The sequence below is a fragment of the Mesoplodon mirus genome (genome assembly GCF_964341445.2).
Source record: "Mesoplodon mirus genome assembly, chromosome: 1".
In the NCBI taxonomy this organism is placed as follows: domain Eukaryota; kingdom Metazoa; phylum Chordata; class Mammalia; order Artiodactyla; family Ziphiidae; genus Mesoplodon; species Mesoplodon mirus.
The window spans coordinates 1565623-1582094 of NC_138976.1; the positions used below are offsets into that span (position 1 = coordinate 1565623).

A 16472-nucleotide genomic window follows, 5' to 3' on the forward strand; every position below is an offset into this window, starting at 1 on the left:
ACACAGAAGAACACGTAGGGTGTGTTCAGGATAAAGCTCGGGAGCCCAACAGCAAGTGAGATCAGAGCCTCAGCACTGCCTGGCGGGACGCCGGCCGCAGCGTTGGAGCCCACGTCTGAGACATGAGCCTCAGTTGTGGGGAGAGTTCTGCTGAGAGCAGGGAGACACGTTGAAGGAGGTGGGGACAGCAGGGAGGAGGTTCTCGCCGGGACGCTGTATAAAATCCTGCAGAACCGCTGCCAGCAGAGTGGGGGCAGCCGGATGACAAAGCACACAAAGAGATCTTGAGCGTTCTCTCTCTTCGTCGCGTAAATTGAAGCAATATCCGAGGAGTCTGTCTCACGCTGAAAGAATTGGGTCAGACTGAGACCCGGATTATGTCTTGGAAGGTTTTTCCTCTCCTTATTGCATGCTTAAACCCCATCGACTAAACAGCCTGCCGCGGCCTCTAATCCCCCACAGGTAGGGGTTTATGGTTCTTGTCCACTTTAAAGATTAGGGTGGCCCGAGTGTGCAGCGGTTCGGTGGGGGACGCGGGAAGGAGGATTACCCCGCCGGGCACGGCAGATGTCAGCCCAAGGCCCGCAGCTGGGAGAGCAGCACCCGGCCGACGGTGAGGCCTCAGCATGTGCCCATGGCCTCAGGGCTGGGTGCCCCCTGGCTGCCCTGGGAAGCACTGGGAGCCAGGGGCAGGTGGCGGGGTGCGGCTTTGGGCCTTCTCTGAGTAACACAAGCAGGACTGCCGAGGCTGACGGCCCACGAGGCCTCTCCGGGCGGGTCCGGCTTCCCGGGCCGTGAGGACAAGCGTCAGGACCGCACCGGCCACAGAGAGAGATCGCTCGTGAGGGCCTGCTGTTAAGATGGATTCAGCCTCCAAAACCATGTCTTGTTTTTTTCCCGATTATTTTGCTGGATGTCTTTTAATGCTGACATTTAATCTGTTTTAATCTCACGGTCTCTTATTCGTACGCCCCGTCCCCCGTGTTAGTTGTCTGGACAGGACTCTGGTCCAGCCCGTGCTGCTGCTCCTCCGCCGTCCTCAGGGGTCCTCCTTCCAGCGCGCTGCAGGCTGCGCTGTCCTGCCCTTGGGGGGATTGCTTTCTTCAGACGTCGTGCCCCTCACTCCCAGGGCCTTTACTCGGCACCCATTGTCCTCCTGTTAGGGTCTGTGTTTACACCCAGTGGTGAAAACCGTCTGTGTGGCTGGTAGATGCTGGAGGGTTTCCTCACACGGAGAGGCTCGGCCTCTTTGAAAGAGTGCAGACCTTCACCAGCCTGCCACCCTGTCGCTCCCAGAGGGCGCCCCTGCAGCTGACCAGCCCGTGACTGTCACTGTCCCTTTCGTGGAAGATCCGCCACAGGGCGGGGCTGGCAGCAAGCCCGGAGACTCTTCCTATGGCCTGGTTCATATTCGGGCTTGTGTTTCGCAAGGATTTCAAAGCAAAACAACTGCAAATTTCGAATGAGTGGCTGCCACGGCCCCGGCACAAGCCTCTGGGGTTGCTTGTAGGGCAGGAAAAGTTGCACGTGGGACTCAGGCCTGGGGCAAGCCCGGACCTCTGGGCGTGGGGCTGGGGGCTCCTGGCAGACCTAATAGCTCCAGGCCTCTGGCTCGTTCTCCTGAGGGCCAGCGCATGTCCTGGAGTGGCTCCGGCGGCTGGACACAGGCGGCCGTCTGCTCCTGGGGTGAGCGCGTCTGGCGCAGTGTCAAGGCAGCAAGCAGCCATCTTGCGGTCGCGGTGGGCATCTGGGAAGGAGCTGGTTTCTTCCCGTGTCCATGTGAGGACCCAGGGGGCTGGCCCGTGGCCTGTGTCAGGCGCTCAGCTCGTCCCTGGCTCCCTCGCTGCCACCCCAGGCCCTGCGGTTCTAGTGGAAACAGTCCGACACGCTTTGGTCCCCCCACAGGCTTGGAAGACGACCCCCAGGCAGTGCTACAGACCATCAGGAGGTACGTTCACACCTTCTTTGGGTGTAAGGAATGCAGTGAGCATTTTGAGGAAATGGCTAAAGAATCGATGGATTCTGTGAAAACCCCGGACCAGGCAATTCTCTGGCTTTGGAAGAAGCATAACGTGGTCAACAACCGTTTGGCAGGTGAGCAGAAGCCACTCCGCGTGGCCTGTGCCTGGGTGCGGAGCCCGAGCTGTGGGTGGCGGGGATGGCACCTGAGCTTCGCCACCACTCTGCCTGCCCGCCACGTGCCAGCCTGCCTGCCCGCGGGGCTCACGGCCGGGTCGTCTGCCCTGACCGGATGTCAGTTTCCTGGTGACATTGGCCAGGGAGCTGCCAGAGACAACAGTCATTCCCGACTGCCAGTCCCTGGCTTTCCAGATTGTTCTCTCACTGAAGGGCTCCCGGGCTGCATGGAAATGCAAACGTCTTTCCCCCTTGGTAGCCCACTAGGCCCCTGAGTAAATTCGACAGTGGAAGGCTTGGAATATAATTAATTTTCAGTAAAGGAAAATTTTAGCGTCGTTAAAACCTGCTCTCAGACTGTAGACCAAACTCCTCAGGGTGGTTTTGTTTAAAAAAACTAGGGCGCGTGTATTTTCTCAGAGTTAAGTAATTCAAACTGTTCCTAAATCAATGGTAGATTAAAATTAGGCTTAAAAATAATCCACTGAGAAATAAATCTTAATGAGATGAATAGAAAATGCCACTAAACTATTGGTTTTTATTTAATCCACTGTATCATAAAAACATCTTACAGCTAAAGCACTAAAGAGAATTGGTTTTTCTTTGGACTCGGAGCTGACCGCTGCGGCTCCAGTCACGTGGCCGCGGCCCCTCGTGTTGTCCGGGTTTGTCCTTTGCCTTCGGCTGCAAGTGAAGGCACTTCCGCTGTGGCCCTGGTACAGACGGCTCCACGACCAGGGTGTCAGTCCACCGGCCCTCTCGGGGCGCGTGGTGACCCTGTCCCGGCAGCGCTCAGCCCCAGAGCAGCTGGCGAGACTCCAGCCAGGCTGCCGTGTCTGGGCGCCGCCTTGTGCCCCACGAGATGCTGCGCCAGAAAGGCGCCTGTGGTCGTGTGGTTCCTTAGACTCCACGTGTCCCCCCAGCCCCCTCGGTCCCGCCTGTGGCTTCTGGGTTGAGGTCCATGCAGTGCTGCGCCGGACACACTCTGGCATCTCCTTCCGTCTCGGGGTGTGAATCCAAACCCCCCGCTGGACGCAGACCCCCAAGGGGCGCGCCCAGGCCGAGTGGTGCGCATTGCCCTGCAGCTTCTGCCCAGCCGCGGCCCGTCGTGCGCACGGTGAGCGGGCCGGAGGAGAGCGCCTCCGCCGAGTCAGGAGGCCCACAGACGGACCGATTCCCTTTACGTGGGCTTCCGGAAGCCCTCTGAGGTGGCGAGGCAGCCCCAAGTCAGGTCGGCGAGTCCCAGGAGCCCGGGGAGCCACGGGCCACGCTTGCCGTCGGCAGGGCCTGTGGGAGCCGGGGGTCCGGGGCTGCCACGGTGTCGCACGTGGAAGTGCGGCTGCGGGTGCGGGGGCTTCGTGGTTCTACCTCAAAGGCTTGCCCCCCAGTCACTGGCTCACAGCCCAGGCAGCGCTCTGCCCAGGGGTGTCGAACGAGGGAGGGAGGGCGGGCGTGGGAGGGGGTCCCCTCAGCCCGTCCGCATGCTGAGGGAGCACCTTCGGGAAGGGAGGACAGCGGAGGTGGGGGCCCCTCAAGCAGGGCTGCGAGGCCAAGGGTGTGGAGCTGGGAACTTGCCCGCCCGCTTGGGTGTTTGCGGCGGGGTTTGGCCAGGCGAGTGGTGGTGCCTGAGTGTGGACGGCTCCCTGTGCTGTGGGCCGGGAGATCCGCCAGAGGGCCTGAGGGAGGGCGCGGCGGTGCTGTGCGGGCAGCCGTGCAGGGAGGCGGGTGGGAGGGAGCGTCGTCTGGGCCCCACTGGACGGTCGCAGGGAGGCGGTGCAGGGAGAGGGCAGTAGTGGGCAGGCAGGAGGCACGGGGGCCCGCGGCACCGGGGTGGGCGGTCAGGTGGCCGGGAGGCCTCTTCACGGTGGCCCTTTCCTCCTCACAGGCCATCCGAGTGAGGACCCCAAGTTCCCAAAGGTTCCATGGCCCACCCCAGACCTCTGCCCGGCCTGCCACGAGGAGATCAAGGGCCTGAGCAGCTGGAACGAAGGCCAGGTGCTCCTGTTCTTGAGGCAGCACTACGGCAGCGACAACCTCGAGGACACGTACTCCTCGGACTTGGGAGACGCCGGTGAAGGCGCCCCGGCCATGGGCGAGGAACGGGCGGGGGGCCACGCTTCCCCAGAGCAGCCGCCCGCGGACCAAGATGCCGAGAGTCTCCGTCCCCCCAGCGTGCTGCCCCCCAGGCCTCGCCTGTCAGAGAGGTCGCACCAGGGGCTGGACGCCGAGGGCCGCCGGGGGGCGGGGGCGGGGGCGGCCTTCCTGGGGACGGGCTTCTCCAGCCTGGACATGAGCCTCTGCGTCGTGCTCTACGTGGCCTCGTCCTTGTTTCTCATGGTGATGTACTTCTTCTTCCGCGTGCGGTCCAGGCGGTGGAAGGTTAAGCATCACCACCCGTCCGTGTAGGATGCGGCGAGACTGTGGAACCGCCTTCAGAAAGCCTGCAGCTTTAATCTTCAGATCAGGGATTCGGTCAACACTTCGGACCTGGTGTCGCCTCGATGGCGCCCTCCGCTGCCCCACGTGCTCTCCCTGCAGGGGACGCACCCGGCATGTGGCGAGACTGTTTGCATTCCTGGAACCCTCAGGTGGCGCCTTTCACAGATCCTAGAGCAGAGAGCCTTGTCTGCTTTTACTCTTCCAGGTCTGAAAACAGAAGTGGGGAGGCCAGGCCCCACGCACAGAGCTTTGCCACCTGCTTTCACCTCGAGTTGCTAGACTGCAAGGCCTCGCTCTGGGATCCGGAGAAAACTCACTCCCTTCCCTCCCCTGCTGAGGCCTCCGGACGCCTCCCCTTTCCGCTGCTCCTTGAAGCCAGTGTTCTCAGTGGTTCAGTCGTGTTTGTGCTTTTCAGCTGCTTGGTTGTTTCTGCTTGAAGCAGGAGAACATCTCCGGGGCGCCAAGGCAGCTCAGGACCGGGGAAGGGAAGCCCCCTTAGTCAGTCGTCCCAGGCTCTGCAGACGTGGAGATGAGAGTGTGGAGGGGAAGGGGGGCCGGTGGGTTTGTGGGGCAGGGTGGTGCCTTTCTAGTCTTCAGGGGCATTGTCTGTGCTTGTTAATCTGGTGCCCAGAGGCTGTAAGCAAATCCCAGCCTGCGTCCACTGTGCGAGGGGAGGGCCTTTGGGGAGGGGGCTGCTCTTCGGGATCTCTGAAGGCGCCCTCGGTCCTGTGTTATCATCCTCCAGCACCTGCAAGTCCCCGTGAGAACCTAGGGCTCAGTGTGAAGGAGCCGGTGGCACCCGGGGCAGACTGTGGTCTCGGCCAAACTTCATTTGCCTGAGGCTGTTTCACCATGGGTCCTGGTGCATGGCCCCAGTGCCCCAGGCTTCGATGATTAATTTTCTAACACTGAATGGTTTTAACACATTATTTGTAAAACCCAAAACATTTAGAAGTAAATTTGCCTCTGAAAAGGTAAACAAAGAAACAGAACAAACTATGGCAGGGAACATTTCCTTTGAGATCCTTTGTGGCTTTGTTGGTTTGTCTCACAGGCTCAGATGTATCCATGCGCGCGCGTCTGTGTGTGTGTGTGTCTGTGTCTGTGTGTGCCTGTGTGTGTGACTATGATGGTTGTAACAGTGTTTCCCACTCTGCCTGTTCCACACTCCAGTTGTGTGTTTACTAAGTACCGATGACCATGTGACCATGTAACGCTGATGTGACCGTTGCAGCTTAGGGAGAAGAGGCTGCTGATTCCTTGAACAACTCTCATGAGCTTTGTGGTCACCTTCAGTGGGAGGCGCGGTCACCTTCAGTGGGAGGCGTGGTCTGGAGGCCTCCGGGCAGGAACCTGCTCCTGAGCCGCCCGCTTCCTCTGCACTTCTCTGCCGTGAGAGGTTTCTTGTTTGACACTTTTTTAACCCCTGGGAGCCTTTGTGTTTTAAAAGCCAGAAGCTTGTCTTCATGGCTAAGTTGTGTGCCTGGGTTACTGAAGACACCTGTTGTTTCTTTTCAACTTGAAAACCGGGCAGATTTACAGAGAACCCAAAGGGAAATACTAAGAACCGTTAATTAAACTGCCTTTTGGTTTGTATTGAATGTCTTTTTCTCCCATAAAGGAAGTTTCTTTCGACAGTGGGAACTGGGTGATTTTGCAAGTGTACCATCTTATGTACTTTACAGAACCTAGCTGAAGGGCGACGCTGGCCTCCGCGGTTTGTAATAATACTGCAGCTTGAGGGGCAGTGGGTCAGGGAGAGGACGTGCCGAGGCGGCCCGCGGGCGCTGGGTCCCGTCGCTGCCCAGAACTGGACGCTCCCTCTAGGCAAGGGTTAAGTTCTGTTTTCTAAAGTTGTAAGTATTGAGACTAATGAATATAATAGTTCGGTAATTTAAATGTATATTTATTTTTAATGGAACGATTTTGATTAAAAAGAAGCTAATGGACATGGAAATGTCAGTGAAACTTCTTACCTGCAAGGAAAATGAACATTTTGTATTTAAGTAAACTATAATGTGCACATTTTAAGAATAAAGAAATCCGATGTTTGAAAAAATTGTAATTCTTTTGAAGTTAGAACTAGGGATGCGGTGTCGGATGGGAGTGCCAGACGAAGCCTCCTCTCCCTTCTCGGGTGTATGGACAGGACGTCTGAAATCCCAGAATTTCTTGTATTGAACCAGAGGCTTTTTGGAAGATGGCCCAAGGGTCAGGTGGAAGATGAAAGATGGGAAATCGATGATAAATGATAAATGGTCTTCTTGGAGCCGAGCTAGACTGAGTGGGCTCAGGACAGCACCCTTCCTCCCACGAGAGGGGAGACGGGATGGTGACTGCGATGGGTGTAAATCCTACTCACAAGGCACCAGAGAGGCCCCCCCCCCAGGTGAGGGAGCTGCCAGGCCTCGGCTTTCCCTGGGCACCACTCTCCTGGGCCACCCCACTCCCGCCAGGCCTGAATGCCCAGCATCGCAGTCGGCCACCAGGTGTGCCTCATGCCCACGGCTTTGCCCCAACACCTGTTTGCTGCCTCCGGTTCTGAACTATTTTTAAAGTAATTTTATTTAATTTATTTATTTATTTTTGGCTGCGTTGGGTCTTTTTTGCTGCGCGTGGGCTTTCTTTAATGTGGCGAGCGGGGGCTATCCTTCGTTGCGGTGCACGGGCTTCTCATTGCAGTGGCTTCTCTTGTTGCGGAGCATGGGCTCTAGGCACACGGGCTTCAGTAGTCGTGGCTTGAGGGGTCCGGAGCACAGGCTCAGTAGTTGTGGAACACGGGCTTAGCTACTCCACAGCATGTGGGATCTTCCCGGACCAGGGCTCGAACCCGTGTCTCCTGCATTGGCAGGTGGATTCTTAACCGCTGCGCCACCAGGGAAGTCCCTGTGAACTATTTTGATTTCTTCTCCCGCCTCCCCCCACCTTGTTTTGGTCGAGTGTGGCTTCAGGGGAGTTCTCTTGGCTGCAGTTTCTGTGAATTCACCTTCCCAGCCGGGCTGTGCCCCCGTCCGGAAAGGGCACAGACAGCCAGCCGCTGGCACTGGGTGACCGGCGGGCACCCTGCCCCCCAGCCCGGTCTGTGTGGTGCCGGTGTAGGCTTACCATCCGGTAACCCCTGTCACCCAGGGTCTTGGCGCTCACGGCTGAGTAGTTTCTGTTGGGGGCGCCCCAGCTGCCCTGCGGGAGTGGGAGGGGGCTGTGGCCTGAGACCTGGGGGCATTGCTTGTTGGGGAGGTCGGGCGTGCAGAAAGTTCCTCCCGCCTAAAGCAACCGTTGAGCGGGGCAGCAGCTGGAGCTAGAGCCTCAGTAGGAGCCTGTCTGGAGGCCGATGGGGCTGGAGAGCCCTCGGCCTGGACGCTGCCTTCCAGGCGGGAAGCAGGAAAGAGCAGGAACGGCAGGGTGGAGCACCCGCTTGGGGCGAATCCCCAGCCCTAGGGCCGGCCTGGAGCTCAGGGCGGAGCCGGCTGACGCTGCCACCCAGGCCTGGCGGCGGCGGGGTGGGGGAGGGGAGGGGGCACGGCGGGGCGGGCCGAGGGACCGGGGACCTGGAAAGGGGGGCGGCGGGCGGGGTCGGGGAAGGTGGGCGGCCGCGCGCCTCCTTCAGCACCTCGGACAGCGCCCGGCCCAGAGGCTCCCGCGTCTGGCCGCTCTGCGCGCACTGGGACGCGGGGAGGGACGAACCCTCCCGGGGGTGGGGGCGGGGGTCGCAGAGGAGGAGGAAGGAGCGCTGCCCGCACCACTTGGGCCCGGCCTGGCCCCGCGGCCGCGATGCTGCTGGAAACGGATCTCGAGGGCGACCGAGATCGGCCCGGGGCCCCCGCAGCTGCCGCTCTCTGCACCTTCAGCGGGACTAGGGGTAAGAGCCCCGCCTGCCCCGCAGCCTCCAACCTGGGCAGGAAGACCCAGAGGGGAAAAACAGCAGGGTCGGCAGAGGCAAACAGAGGGACAGCGGGAAGGAATGGGTGCAGCACCCCAAGGGCAGGGAGGGGAAGAGACTGGGGAGACCTCTGGCGGGACACGAGACGGGAACCGGGGTGAGGGGACGGGAGGCTGGCAGAGCCCTGAGTGGGCAGGGGGCCTGGCGCTCCCTGCGATGGTTCGGGAAACCTGGACCTGCGCTCTAGTGCCCGTGGCTGTTTGCGGAGTGCCCCAAGAACAGAAGGGACCTCACAGGCATTTCTGGTGGGGAGGGGATGGGCAGAGAAAGGGCCGCCGAGTAAATCCAGAGACTCCACGCGTCTCAGCACCCACACACAGCCCAGCCCGGGCCTCGCCAGCCGGCCCAACTGCGCAGTACCGAGACCCCTGGGTCGGCCCACTGCCTAAACCGCCCTCCCCAAGGGCCTTTCGATCGCAAGGACGTTGGGAAATAATGGAGGCATTGTTGGCCACCCGGCCAGATGCCGAGCGCACGGGCCCGCCCGCCCCTTCCCCAGTCGGACCACACATGGCTCCTCTCAGGCAGGCCTCTGCAGCAGCTGACACTCAACGGCCGACACCGCAGCGCACCCAGCACCCGCTCAGCTCCCCAGCTTGCACGCTCTCACTCTGTCCCGGGGAACAAGTGTAGCACAAAGTGAAGGGGTGGGCGCTGGCTGCACGGGGCTTTGCTCAGACTGAGACACGGGGTCTGCTGAGAGCTAAGAGGAGCTGTGCTTCCCCTGCCCGGGTCCTTCCAGGCCGGCCACCGGAGGCCAGGCGGAGGCAGGGTGAGATGGGGCGTTACCGCGGGCCTCCCAGGTGGAGCCTCTTGGGGGGTGGCGTCCACTTCTAGTCCCCCCGTGCTTCCTGGGGTCCCTGCCCTCGCCATGCCCTCCGCTGCCAGGGGCCCACACTGCTGTGTGCTGACTGTGGGTGACTCCAGGGGGCGGCCTGGCCTATGGCCAGGTGCTGGATGCCCTCTGGGGTAGGTGCATCTCTACCTGCAAGGACGGTGCGTTTCTGCAAGCTCACCTGTCCGGGCTGGAGGCAGCGTGTGGGAAAATCGGGCCTGGGGGCTCGCTCCGGTGCCAGCACGGGTGCTGGCGGGTGGAGGGGAGTGAGTGGATCCCGGCTTTCCCAGCTCCATCCCTCCTGACCTGGAGTCTTGGCTGCATCCTGGAGTCTGAGCCGAGGACACTGGGTTTCCCTCCGGAGACTCACCCTGCTTCCCTGCGCCCACTGTGGGCTGCAGTTCCAAGGGTGGGGCCCAGAAGCTGCTCAGAGCGGGAAGGTCTGAGGTTGGGTCCAGCTCCTGGTGGCTTCGCTGTGAGCCCTTGGGCGCCACACTCACTCTCCCTGGGTGTTGGGTCGCGCTCGTGCGACCAGACATTGTAACCAAGCCTCCCAGCTCGTACATAGCCTCTCAAGTCCGAGCCTCAGCGTCGGTAGGACCCGGCTCCCTCCCTGACCCCCAGGCTACCCGCGGGCTTTCACGCCCGAGCCCCAGGCCTCAGCCCTGAGCCGGCGCCGGGGTAGGAAGCTGCCGGGCCCAGTCAAGTGCCCTGGGGCAGCTCCGGCCCGGCTCCTCCCCTGAGCGTCCCCACCCTCGGGCCAGGCACTCGGGGTGGCGTCTGGGCACAGCAGTTCTCCGCGCAAAGGCGCGCGGAGTCCGCGGACGCCACCGGCGCGTCTCGGAGACCCCGGCCCCGCCCCGCGCCGCGGCCCCGCCCCCCGCCGCTCCGCCTCCCCGCGGCCCGAGCCTCCGGGCCCCTGGGCGGCCCGCGGGCGCAGCGCCCAGCAGCGCCGGGAGTCGTGCGGACGCCGGCCCGGGGCCTTTGAGGCCGTGGTCTCCCCGGGCCCCTGGAAAGTTCAGGGCCGGAGAGCCGCGGCGCCGGGCGGCGGGAGCCCATGGAGGCGCGCGGGGAGCTGGTCCCGGGCCGGGAGTCGGCGGGCGGCGACCTGCTGCTGGCGCTGCTGGCGCGGAGGGAAGACCTGCGCCGAGGTGGGTGCCCGGGCCGAGCGGCTGCACCCGGGAGGGCGGACCCCGTGGAGACCCAGAGGTCCTCGCTCCCTTCCCGGCCTGGCCACGGAGGCGGCGGGAGCCAGGGAATGCCGGCAGGAGTAGGTGCTAGGTCCCCAGCACAGCACGTCCCTGCCTGGGCATCCCAGCAGCGAGGCTGCCTCTGGGCCCCTGGAGCTGTGTTGTCGGGTGTTTGGTCGTGGCGCCCAGACTGGGGAGGGAGGGGGGCCTCCGGGTCCCAGGACCGGTTCAGGAAATACTCGGCCTAATCGGGAGAGCGCACAGCGAGCAAACGTGAGACCCAGTGACGACGGGGTAGGAGGATCTGCAGGAAGGCTGCCTGCACCCAGACCCTACACACTTTCCAGGGGAAGAGAGTCAAATGCAAGGGCCAGCGTGGAGCTGGACCCCGGCCGTAGAACACCCCTAGCCGGGATCTAGGTGTCTGCACTCACATGCACCTGCTCTGTTGGCCCACTCGGGGCTGGTCCTCCTACAGGAAAGCCCCCAACTTCCCAGTGGCACCAGTCTCGCCCCCAGCGCCTTGGCTTCCTGTGAACTGGGATGGTTCTCCGCGGGCTTCCAAGCAGGCGGGACCCGCAGGATGGAGATGGAGGTGGCCCTGGAGGGGCGGGGAGCAGCAGGGATGGAGCAGGTGGGAAAGGGGTTGCATCCAGGCTGCGGGGTCTCATCCGCCTCCTACTTACTTATTTATTTATTTTCCGAAGGTTCCTGGGAGGGGTGGCCACAGGGGCTGGGAGGAAGGGGCGGGAGGGCGGAGAGAGAGGAAGGGAGGGGTGCGGGCTCTGGGCGAAACGGCTCAGGAGAGCCGGCGGGGATCAAGGCTCTGCTGGGCCTCGCCAGCGCGGAGGGTAGGAGACCCCGCCAAGTCCGGAGTCGCCATGCAACGTAAGGCCCGGGTCGCCAGGGCTTCGCGAGAGCGCGAGGGGCGCGGCGGGAGCGGCTTTTCCCCGACGCGGGCTCCGCGGGTAGCACGGCCGGGGCGCTGTCCTGGCCGCGGTGCTGAATCCGCGCTGCGCGGGCCTGTCCAGCCACCAGCTCTGGGCCGGGTGTCCTGGCCGCCCTGCCACCGCCGCCCGGGGCTGGGGGGCCAGGGCAGGCGGCAAATCCCCAGGCTCCACACCCAGGGCTACGGTTTTGCCCGACGCGGGACCCCATCCTTCGTGGTTTCCTGGGGCTGAGGGAGGTCCCTCTCCGGCCCTCTCACCGCTGCCAGGCCAGCCTGGGGCCGGAGGAGCCCGCCGTCAGTGAGGTGAGCGTGGTGCGGTGGTGCTATATTTTTGTATGTTCCAGTTCCTGCTCGTGGCTCTCTTCCCTCCGGAGACCTTTTCTAAAGTAACAGGGAGTCCGCACCCCATGAGCACCCTGCAAAGCCCCTCATGGACCTGTGGCTCCCTGCGTTTCCCCAGCCTTGTTCCCCTGGAGGCCTGCAGGCCCAGGGGAGCAGAAGCCAAGTGTCTCTGTGGGGAGGGCAAAGTGCCTACTGTGAGCTCAGGCGTCCACGTCTGAGCACGAGGACAGAGGGTCCATGTGTCCAGTCCACTCACAAGTACCCTCACGGCCGCCCAAAGACAGGGAGGGCAGCAGCTTTTACTTTGGTGACCTGCAGACAAGGCCACGGGGCCAGGCAGCCACACCTGCAAGGAGCCCCCGCCGCCATGATGCTTAATTGTGCAAGTAATGAGGGCAACTGGGTGGTGGATGCCCCACGACCCACATGTGCCTGGCCTCCCGTTTTCCAGCCCAGCCTCTAAGGGAGCCCCTGGGGCCGGGGCTTCATTTGAGCTCAACGTGCGTCCTTCATGGACTGGAAACATTTTGCAGTTGAAGGCATCTGGCCTCGTGGGATGGCCTGGGCACCTTGCTGCTCGTGGGCATGTTTCTAAACCTGGTTTCAGTTGTCCTGAATTTCAACCGTGTGCCGGGCTGTGGACTTCGGAGTCATGCACTCCCTGAACTTGGGCAGCTAGGCAGCCGCCCAAGCTGGCTGGGGAAGAGGGTGTGCAGGGAAGGGGGTCTCCTGGCAGCCCGGTCCCGGGAGCTGGGGGAAGGTGAGGCCTCTCCCTCTCTGTGCGGTGCCCATGGCCGCTGGCGGCTCCTCTGCCTGCAGAGATCCCACTGTGTGCTGGCTGCGACCAGCGCATCCTGGACCGCTTCATCCTCAAGGCTCTGGACCGCCACTGGCACAGCAAGTGTCTGACGTGCAGCGACTGCCACACGCCGCTGGCTGAGCGCTGCTTCAGCCGCGGAGAGAGTGTCTACTGCAAGGACGACTTCTTCAAGTGAGCCCGGCTGCCGCCTGGGAGGGAAGGGGTGGCTGCAGTCTGCCCAGTGGAGAGGAGGCCGAGAGCGGGCCACCCTGAGGGACTCCCCGGACCCCCACGATAACCAGATCTGGAGCCTGGAAGTCCCCATCCCCAAACCCCTCCTTTTCCCCAGGCAGGGCACTCTGGGGGCCTCTCCGATGGCAGCTGGGCTAGCACCTTAGCAACTTTTTTAAGTAATTAATTTTGTGAATCATTGAAGCAGTCGTTAAAAAGATAACCCTAAGTTTGTAGCACTCTACTGGACGTACTCCCTCTTCATTTTGATCTTGTTTTTGTCCTTAACGCTGGGGATGGGGCGCCTACCAGGATTCCCCTTCCCCTTCCAGCACAGAGGACCGCTGTGCTCCCCAGGGCCTCCGGATCCCCTTCTCGGTACTCTGTGCGGCTCTGCTGGAGCTGCCGGGCAGCGACCAGGGGCAGGGCCCGCGGGGAGCCTCCCTCCAGAAAGCGCCCTGCGCGGTGCCGCGTTAGCTGCCCTCCTACCCGCCGCCGCGCTGAGCCGCACCCTGTGCGTCCCGCAGGCGCTTCGGGACCAAGTGCGCCGCGTGCCAGCTGGGCATCCCGCCCACGCAGGTGGTGCGCCGCGCCCAGGACTTCGTGTACCACCTGCACTGCTTCGCCTGCGTCGTGTGCAAGCGGCAGCTGGCCACGGGAGACGAGTTCTACCTCATGGAGGACAGCCGGCTCGTGTGCAAGGCAGACTACGAGACCGCCAAGCAGCGAGGTCAGTGGGAGGCGGCGATGGTCCCCGGGGTTGGCCTGGGCAGGGCCCCCCCTCCCCTTTCCTCGCCTGCAGAATGGGGCTAAGGCCAGTCGGGATGGGGCGCGGAGGAATCCTTCCCTCCAGGGTCCTCCGCGAAGCGCTCACTACGGGGCGAGAGGTTACGGGGCGAGAGGTTACCCGCCTTCCCGCCCCCAGGCCCCGGAGCTGGAGTTGGCGGGGACAAGTATCAGAGCCGCTCCGGGGAAGCCGGGGCCTGGGGTCTTGGCGGCCGCCGCCCTTGGGAGCGCAGGGCTGTTGGTCTGAATTATGTGGATTAACTTTCCGCGTCTGAATTATCTTCCTAAATCCTTGACTGTGAAGATCCGGCCCTACCCGCACCCTTGGAACAAATAGGAACCCGGGGGGGGTGGGGTGGGGCGCTTGTCAGCGAGGGGCCGAGGCTTGAGGCGCCTGCGCCCCGATCCAGGGCCGCGGGGCCCCTAAAGAAGGCCGCCGCAGGGCCGCCCCTCGCAGGGCCCGGACGCCCCCCGCCGCGTTTTCTCCATCGCTCCCGGCGCCCGCGTCCCGCGAAACCCGCCGGCCTCCGCGGCCGAGACGGGCTGTCGCAGCGGCGGCGGCGGCGGCCTCAGTGGCCCCGACGTCCGCGCGCCGGAGGGGGTGGGACCGCTGGGCAGCTGCAGGAGCTGGCCCAGGCTCACGGCTCCCCGCGGTGCAGAGGCCGAGGCCACGGCCAAGCGGCCGCGCACGACCATCACGGCCAAGCAGCTGGAGACGCTGAAGAGCGCCTACAACACGTCGCCGAAGCCCGCGCGCCATGTGCGCGAGCAGCTCTCCTCTGAGACCGGCCTGGACATGCGCGTCGTGCAGGTCAGCGCCCGGCGCCCCCCGCCCGCCCTGCGAGCCGCTGGCCGACAAGGGCCGCCCCGGGACCCGGGGCGCCGGCCACTCACCCGCCCCCACCCCCAGGTGTGGTTCCAGAACCGCCGGGCCAAGGAAAAGAGGCTGAAGAAGGACGCGGGCAGGCAGCGCTGGGGCCAGTATTTCCGTAACATGAAGCGCGCCCGCGGCGGCTCGAAGTCGGACAAGGACAGCGTCCAGGAAGAGGGGCAGGACAGCGACGCCGAGGTCTCCTTCACCGGTATGGCGGGCGCGGGCGGCCACCTCACCCGCGGCGCCCAGAGCGGCAGCCCCGAAGGGGGAAGAGCGTTGGGTTGACCGCAGGGAGCCTGGAAATGTGAATGTCCTGGGTCCTGGCCTCTTTAGCCTCACGTATAAAGCGCTCGTTTATAGACCCTGGTCCCCCATCCCCAAGCCCTGTGGTTTGGCCACTGAGGACCGCTGCTGTTCCTCTGGAGGGGGACGGAACCCCTGTGATCCGAGGGCCTGTCCCTCAGCAGGCTTTGTCCTGGTGGGAGGGGTGGACTGTGTCTTTGCCCCCCGGCACTTGCAATGATTTTTAGGACGGTGGCAGCACAATTTGGGGGTGATGAAAAGTCCGAGCTGCTTGGAGTTGGGGGAGGGTCCTCTCTGGAACCCGATTATCTCCTCCCAAACCAGGAAGACCCCCCACCCCTTAATGTCCATCCTCAGAAAGTTTGGGCAAGAGACTCTTTGGCAGCGTTTGTGACCTTAAGCTACTCACCTAGCCCCGCTGGGACTTAACTTGTCTGCATAATTGGGCAACCTTGGGATCGTACTGGAGCCCTGGGCGCTGACTGGACTATTCCTGGCCCTGAGCCCACCAGGGGAGCCCACCATTCCTTAGGCATCAGGTGGGATTGAGCTAAACAAACTTAAGGGTGGAAGGGGTGAGAGACTTGGGCTGACCTGTCGTGTGGGACGTGGCGCAGGTCACCCCTGCAGGGGGCACTGAGCAGGGCCAGAGGTGGCAGAGGGTGGACACCGAGCAGTGCCCTCTGCTTCCACTGCAGATGAGCCAGCCATGGTCGAAATGGGCCCTGCCAATGGCCTCTACGGCAGCCTGGGAGAGCCTGCCCCAGCCTTAGGCCGGCCCTCGGGGGCCCCAGGCAGCTTCCCGCTGGAGCACGGAGGCCTGGCCGGCCCGGAGCAGTACCGAGAGCTGCGCCCCGGCAGCCCCTACGGTGTCCCCCCATCGCCTGCTGCCCTGCAGAGCCTCCCTGGCCCCCAGCCCCTCCTCTCCAGCTTGGTGTACCCAGATGCCGGCTTGGGGCTCCTGCCCTCGGGAGCTCCAGGTGGGCCCCCACCCATGAGGGTGCTGGCAGGGAACGGACCCAGCTCTGACCTCTCCACGGGGAGCAGCGGGGGCTACCCCGACTTCCCTGCCAGCCCCGCCTCCTGGCTGGACGAGGTGGACCACGCTCAGTTCTGACTGAGACCCCCGGCTCCACCGAGCACCGGACACGAGGGGTCTGGGCAGCAGCACGGCCCCTGGCTGGGGGGGGTCTGGAGCTGAGCTCTCCTGTCCCCAAAGCCCTGGACCCCTGCAGGACGCAGTGCCACCAGCGGGGGACAGGATGAGGACTCAGGGAGGGCTCGTTTCTGCGGAGTGCCCCCCCGCCGCCGCCCCCTCCCCTAGGCAGAGGGACTCTCCAGGCTCCCGTCTGAGAAGCTCCTCCTGGGACAGGGGGCCAGCCCACCTGGTGGCCCTCAGCAAGCCTTGTTTTGTAAGCAGATTTCTCCCTTTATCGACCAATTAACTGAGTGCTTGCTGCAGTTTCCAAACAGGAAGTGTCACACACACACACACACACACACACACACACCCCACACACACCCAAGGCCAGGCCTTCACTCTGCTCCGCTCTGGGGCCTCTGCCCCGACCAGCACAGCCCTCAGGCCGGAAGATGCTTTAATTTCTAAAATTTAAAAAAAAATAACTAATTGTGCTTTCATTTCCCA

General features: G+C 63.2%; 2 protein-coding genes across 3 annotated transcripts in view; both read left to right on the top strand.

Moving 5' to 3' along the window:
* QSOX2 (quiescin sulfhydryl oxidase 2) overlaps window positions 1-5865 on the top strand; it is a 28700-nt gene extending 22835 nt beyond the window's left edge. The window contains exons 11-12 of the mRNA XM_082617245.1: window positions 1906-2094; window positions 4022-5865. Of these exons, the coding sequence (XP_082473371.1) occupies window positions 1906-2094; window positions 4022-4542 (710 nt within the window). The 3' untranslated portion in view covers window positions 4543-5865. The remainder of the gene's footprint in view (window positions 1-1905; window positions 2095-4021) is intronic.
* A 2481-nt stretch (window positions 5866-8346) lies between these two features.
* LHX3 (LIM homeobox 3) lies at window positions 8347-15941 on the top strand (the record flags this gene model as incomplete). 2 transcript variants are annotated; one of them, XM_082614433.1, is made up of 6 exons in its annotated part: window positions 8347-8434; window positions 12651-12822; window positions 13389-13591; window positions 14307-14458; window positions 14558-14729; window positions 15523-15941. In XM_082614433.1, 6 exons carry the CDS (start codon window positions 8347-8349, stop codon window positions 15939-15941), a joined length of 1206 nt encoding a protein of 401 aa, XP_082470559.1. The 2 variants fall into 2 exon arrangements, with proteins under 2 accessions (XP_082470559.1, XP_082470558.1); XM_082614432.1 differs by lacking the exon at window positions 8347-8434 and adding an exon at window positions 10408-10501.
* Window positions 15942-16472: the final 531 nt, after the last annotated feature.